The sequence below is a fragment of the Temnothorax nylanderi genome, unplaced genomic scaffold (genome assembly GCF_030848795.1).
Source record: "Temnothorax nylanderi isolate EJ_2023f unplaced genomic scaffold, tnyl_v1.0 TNYL_tig0753_pilon, whole genome shotgun sequence".
Taxonomy (NCBI): domain Eukaryota; kingdom Metazoa; phylum Arthropoda; class Insecta; order Hymenoptera; family Formicidae; genus Temnothorax; species Temnothorax nylanderi.
Window position 1 is genome coordinate 24,518 of NW_027249815.1, and position 6,616 is coordinate 31,133.

The 6,616-nt window shown below is 42.5% G+C and overlaps 1 protein-coding gene across 1 annotated transcript; it reads right to left on the reverse strand.

The window, feature by feature from the left end:
• Nucleotides 1-4,366: 4,366 nt before the first annotated feature.
• LOC139785193 (uncharacterized) lies at nt 4,367-6,364 on the reverse strand. The gene is made up of 3 exons (XM_071724353.1): nt 5,901-6,364; nt 5,062-5,755; nt 4,367-4,957 (listed from the first exon to the last, which is right to left on the reverse strand). The coding sequence occupies exons 1-3, from the start codon at nt 6,362-6,364 to the stop codon at nt 4,367-4,369; spliced, it is 1,749 nt and encodes a 582-aa protein (XP_071580454.1).
• Nucleotides 6,365-6,616: the final 252 nt, after the last annotated feature.

Sequence of the window (6,616 nt, forward strand, 5' to 3'; positions counted from 1 at the left end):
GTTCTTTATTATTATATCGTATGCCCCGGTCAAATTATCCGTGTCTTTCTGTAGGTTGATTGTATTGTTATTTTGTTTTATGAAAAACATTTCTGCGATCTCGCGTTTTCTAACTTGTTTTTCGCTATGTAATATCTCAGTTTTATGCCATTCGAATTCGTGATCAAGAGAGGTACGATGTTTACTAACGACGGAATGGTTGCTGACATGTTTCTTGATATCTGCCCTATGCTCTTTAATGCGTGTTTCGAGATGTCTTTTGGTTTGGCCAATGTACGTGGCATCGCAATTTCCGCAATTAATTTTATAAATTAAGTTAGTCTGCTTGAAACAATCTAGTCTATCTTTCCCCCTCCTTATGACGCAATCGAGGGACTTAGGAACTGTATAAAGAACGTGAAGACCGTGATCATTGAAGATACGCAAAAGTCTCTCGCTGAGACCCTTAATGTAGGGAACAGTTATACAATTTTCCGGTATACGTCGTACAATATCATTCGTGTTAGATGTGTTATCACGGTTACTGAGTAGTTTTAGTCTATCTTTAATACATCTGTCAACTGTATGCGGGGGATAGCAATTGTTCAAAAGTATCTCTTTGATTTTATCAATGTTATTATCGTGGAACCGTTTGTCGGAAAGTAAGATCGCGTGGTCGACCAAGCTTATTATATTGTTCAGTTTATATTTTTTCGGGTGACTAGAAAAATAATTAACGTATCGACCGGAAAAGGTAGGTTTCGTGTACCAGTTAGTAATTAAGGTATCATTCTCCCTGATGACAGTCGTATTCAAGAAATTGATTGAGTTATTTTCCTCAGTTTCGTAGGTAAATTTCAACCGAGTGTGATAATTATTTAAAATCGTTAAAATTTCATCAATATTAGACTTCGGAATTATTGCGAAGACATCGTCAACATAACGACAAAAAAATCGGATCGTGAAACCTAATTGCTTCAAGCAGAAAGTCTCAAGATCATCCATGACAATGTCCGCAAGGATAGGGGAGAGAGGGGACCCCATAGGGCTACCGAACACCTGTTCATAAAATTGTCCGTCAAACTGAAAACTTGTTGAAGATAAAATGAGGTCAATCGCGTATAAAAATTGTTCTAAATTGAAATCCGTCTTACGGGAAATATATTTCCATCTATTCTTTATACCTTGCATGACTAAATCTTTCGGTATATTAGTGAATAATGTAGTGACGTCAAGAGAGACCATCAATTCGTCCGGGTTAATTTTGAAATTGTTAATCTCAGTCACAAAGGTCCAGCTATCTTTAATATGTGACTTAGGTTTCGGTATGGATTTATGAAGTATGTCATGGATGAAACGAGCTACATTGTAAAGTGGACTACCTACAGCGGAGACAATGATTCGCAAGGGAAAACCGCATGCGTTCAACCTTAGATGTTATTAAGAATTTCGAGTTTAATTGTGGCAGAATGGATGATGATGCCATTGATGAAACACGTGGTTTGATTGCTAACACTTTACATAAATTTTTAAGCAAGGATAGACACGTAAATTATTTAGATAGTCACATTTTACGTGAGTTCACAAAATGTAAAAAATATTTACGTGACAATGACGATATTTTTGTTACGAAAGCTGACAAGGGCCAAACAACGGTCGTTATGGACAAGAAAACGTACATTGACCAAATGAATTTGTTACTTGACGATCAAATGACTTATAAAAAAGTAAAAAAGGACCCAATTAAACGCATTAGAACAAAACTTAACGAGCTCATCAAATCATGGCACACCAATGGAATTGTCGATGACCGTACTTATAAGTTTCTTAACTGCACTAATGGTAATCTCCCGAGATGCTACGGTCTACCTAAAATACATAAACACGGTTTTCCCTTGCGAATCATTGTCTCCGCTGTAGGTAGTCCACTTTACAATGTAGCTCGTTTCATCCATGACATACTTCATAAATCCATACCGAAACCTAAGTCACATATTAAAGATAGCTGGACCTTTGTGACTGAGATTAACAATTTCAAAATTAACCCGGACGAATTGATGGTCTCTCTTGACGTCACTGCATTATTCACTAATATACCGAAAGATTTAGTCATGCAAGGTATAAAGAATAGATGGAAATATATTTCCCGTAAAACGGATTTCAATTTAGAACAATTTTTATACGCGATTGACCTCATTTTATCTTCAACAAGTTTTCAGTTTGACGGACAATTTTATGAACAGGTGTTCGGTAGCCCTATGGGGTCCCCTCTCTCCCCTATCCTTGCGGACATTGTCATGGATGATCTTGAGACTTTCTGCTTGAAGCAATTAGGTTTCACGATCCGATTTTTTTGTCGTTATGTTGACGATGTCTTCGCGATAATTCCGAAGTCTAATATTGATGAAATTTTAACGATTTTAAATAATTATCACACTCGGTTGAAATTTACCTACGAAACTGAGGAAAATAACTCAATCAATTTCTTGAATACGACTGTCATCAGGGAGAATGATACCTTAATTACTAACTGGTACACGAAACCTACCTTTTCCGGTCGATACGTTAATTATTTTTCTAGTCACCCGAAAAAATATAAACTGAACAATATAATAAGCTTGGTCGACCACGCGATCTTACTTTCCGACAAACGGTTCCACGATAATAACATTGATAAAATCAAAGAGATACTTTTGAACAATTGCTATCCCCCGCATACAGTTGACAGATGTATTAAAGATAGACTAAAACTACTCAGTAACCGTGATAACACATCTAACACGAATGATATTGTACGACGTATACCGGAAAATTGTATAACTGTTCCCTACATTAAGGGTCTCAGCGAGAGACTTTTGCGTATCTTCAATGATCACGGTCTTCACGTTCTTTATACAGTTCCTAAGTCCCTCGATTGCGTCATAAGGAGGGGGAAAGATAGACTAGATTGTTTCAAGCAGACTAACTTAATTTATAAAATTAATTGCGGAAATTGCGATGCCACGTACATTGGCCAAACCAAAAGACATCTCGAAACACGCATTAAAGAGCATAGGGCAGATATCAAGAAACATGTCAGCAACCATTCCGTCGTTAGTAAACATCGTACCTCTCTTGATCACGAATTCGAATGGCATAAAACTGAGATATTACATAGCGAAAAACAAGTTAGAAAACGCGAGATCGCAGAAATGTTTTTCATAAAACAAAATAACAATACAATCAACCTACAGAAAGACACGGATAATTTGACCGGGGCATACGATATAATAATAAAGAACATTTAACGTCGATCGCGATCAGTGTGCCTTTGTCAACCGTGGGCTGCTGACATGCTTTTCCCACACATACTACGTCTTTTACATATGACGCGCAAACTTGTAAGTTGTTTAAAATTGTTAATTTATATTTTATTTCTTTTTATTTATTTTTTTTCTTTTTTTATATATAATTTTAGTTCTTGACTTTTGGATTGTTGGCACAATGCCAGGACTGAATTGTTTGTGAGAGATAGAACACTTGATAAGGACCGAAAGTGACGGTCGAAACGTCGTGAGATAATAAAATTCATATATTGCCAGTCAGAGTCGATTATTACTGCTCCTTTTTATTTTATTCACTGGCGAAGAAAAGGTTTCTTTATTGATTTTCTATTTTTTCATCTAGATAAGATATAAGGATGATGCCATTTCTTTATCCGGATGATCATCTAGATATCTAGATACTGGTAAACACTGGCGTTCTATATTATAATGAATGAAGATTTAAATTAGTATGGCTTTCATGTAGTCGTAATGAAAATCGTAGACGCGCGTCTTGAATATCTCGAGAATGCACATGCCGACGTATATGGGTTTGTTCAACCTCACCTCGAGCCTGCGCAACTCGACAGCAATCAGATACTCCGCGAAGACGCTTCGACTGTGAAAATTCGGTTTAGCGATCATCGCCTCCGCGCCGTATCTCCCATCCCAACGCGTCACGAGACGCACGTCGACGTGATCTCGCACGTTTTCCATGGTCTTGCCGAATACCGCGTTGTTCATTAATTTGTACATTTCTCTCTCGAAATCGTTGCTAGCGCGAGTTCTGAATCCCGTGTTGAGCTCTATGTATCCGCGAAACCACGGAGACTGCGCGAATCGCAGCGCGCGATGAATCCTCGTGACGCGCAATCCGTATCGCACGCATTGCTGTAGATTACGGTAGTTCAGCATGTAGCGCGGCTTATCGCACAGAGTGGCGAGGAGTTTATCGCACCGTTTTCCGGGAGGCTTATCGCGCGTCGGGCAGAACGGATGGTCAGCGTGAGCGTCGTGGAGTTCCCGCGGATACGCAAGGTCGACCTCCAAGATGTAACCGATAGCGGAGTCCAACGTCACGGACGTTACGTCGAGTCTCTCCGCGTCGTCGACCCATGAAACTCCGCGTACGGCAACGGTTCGCACATCGCCCAACCGTACAGATTGTTCACGTCAAAGTACATGAGATACGTCGACGGTTGTGAAGAGTCGTGCGATCGCATGTATTTGTTGTTAGCTCGCGCGTACCTGTTGGAGCATTGACTCAGACCACCGCGTATACCGCGCTCCACGAACATTACCATGTCGATATCTGTGAGTAACTCGAATCGCACCCCAGTGTACTTCAGCATTGCGTCCCACGTGTATCCCGGTAGGGTGTAGTAATGCGCGGGATCCATTCCGTAAGTGTCGATACAGGTGCCGCGAAAATTTTCGAAGATATCCGCCAGGAGAAGCACGTCCGTTTTAAGATACAGATCGCTGTACTCGCCGAGATTTCCCACGCGAAAACAACGCCAAACGTTCCGCGCATGCTCGTAATCGCTCTCGGTCGCGGTCTCGCCGGTCAACGATCTGTAAAAGGTCTTGCGCGGCGGTAATTCCGTCACCAGCAACTTATCGAAGCCGTCGACGTACTCGTACGAAAATACGCCTTTACGATTTTTAGCTTGTTTCTATCGAGATACGACGCCAATTTCTCGAGACTGGTACTGAGAAATTTGAACGAATCCACGAATCGCAACTTCGTGCAGTTTCCCCAGTTAACGCCCTCCCTCACATTCTTCGTGAACGATATGTACGTCTCTTTGGTGAGCGGTAATAAATCGATGCTACCCTCGAAGCTGTTAGCCAGATCCTTGATAATAAAGTGGGCGTCGTAACCGGAAAAATTGTGAAAAAACACAGGAATAACGTACGAGTCTCTATAATTTATATTGCAGCGCGGATGCGCGGGACCTCTGTAACGTCCGGTCAAGTGACAGTAATCGCGCACGCGTTGATCCTTCGATTCGAACGGTCTTTCGCATATGTGCCAGCTCGTCGTGCTCCAAAAATTTCGTGTCTCGTCCAGCGTGAGCTCCGCCTTGGTCACGTTTGTCATGAGTATCTTATCGCGATGCGCGATAACGTTGAGCTCGTTGACGAACCACGACACGCAGTCCTCGCCGCGACGAAATCTGTACGCGGGTGGGATCTCGTCGTACGCGCTGCACAGGTAGTATCCCACGCTGAACGCTCTGTGATGCTGATAGGCGTATCTCTTGACGTTATCCCAGCATATCTCTTCTCTCTCCAACACGCATTCCAGATCGGCGTACACCACGAAGAGAAGTCGCTCCTTCCTACTGTGATCGCGAAAAAACAGCCACTTGTTGTCGTCGTTCGGAAGAACAATAGCGCAGTCGTTTATCTTTCCGCAGTCGACGCTGTGAACGGACAATTTCTCGCTCGAGTGAAAGTAGTGTAGGCATCTGAAAAAATATGTATGCTTTTTTCATTCCACATACATCTGATTCGCACGACTCCTTTTTTTATACCTACCGATCGCATATGTACTTCATTTTCTTGCTCCTGTTTAACTGAGACCCCACCAATCGCGACAGATTCTTTATCTACGCGAAATGACCACCGTTCGAGTTGTTTTGCGAATCTGACAAATACAACAAATTGACGTGACTGTCCTTCTTATCATCGGTCAGCCGCAAAGGAACGATCTCGTTGTCGTTCCGTTCCCTCCGCCAAGTAGTGAAAACGTTGACGGACACGTTGTTGAGTCGTTCGAACCTCGAAATTTGCCTCAGAGTCATAGGAAACTCGATTCCGTCAAGATTCAATTGTGTCGAATAGTGAGGGTACGAGCTACACTTGTCCGTGTGTCTTTCAACGGGATACAGAGCGGAGATTATCGCCCACGCGAAACACGCGTTGTCTCTCGAACGCACGTTGATCACCGCTCTCTTCAGCTTTATCCATCGCGGTATTTCCACCCAACATCCGGCGTGCATGGGATTGCACTTGTTCACGTTCACAATCAGGTTCAATATACGCGACAATGCCCAACCACTGTTCCTGAAACTCATCCAGACCCACCAGAGTGGCATCGATCACGTATCTGTCGTACCACTCTCGCAAATCGGACGTAGGAAAGAGCTGACGATTTCTCGTGGCGACGCTTTTGACGGCGGTTTGAGCTCCCGCGACGAACTTGCTATTGAAAACTGTGTTGACCTTCAGGCACGCGTGTCTCTCGTGATTGACGCGCACTTGTTCGAGCACCGTGTCCCTCGCGTCCTCGAGAAATAGTCGAGGATCGACATGATTTATCACCGCAC

Coding starts and splice junctions, on each gene's coding strand:
- LOC139785193 (XM_071724353.1), bottom strand. CDS start 6,364: ATGAGTTTCAGGAACAGTGGTTGGGCATTGTCGCGTATATTGAACCTG. Junction 5,756..5,900: donor TCGAACGGTGGTCATTTCGC/GTAGATAAAGAA, acceptor ATATTTTTTCAG/ATGCCTACACTACTTTCACT. Junction 4,958..5,061: donor ACATATCGTTCACGAAGAAT/GTGAGGGAGGGC, acceptor GTATCTCGATAG/AAACAAGCTAAAAATCGTAA.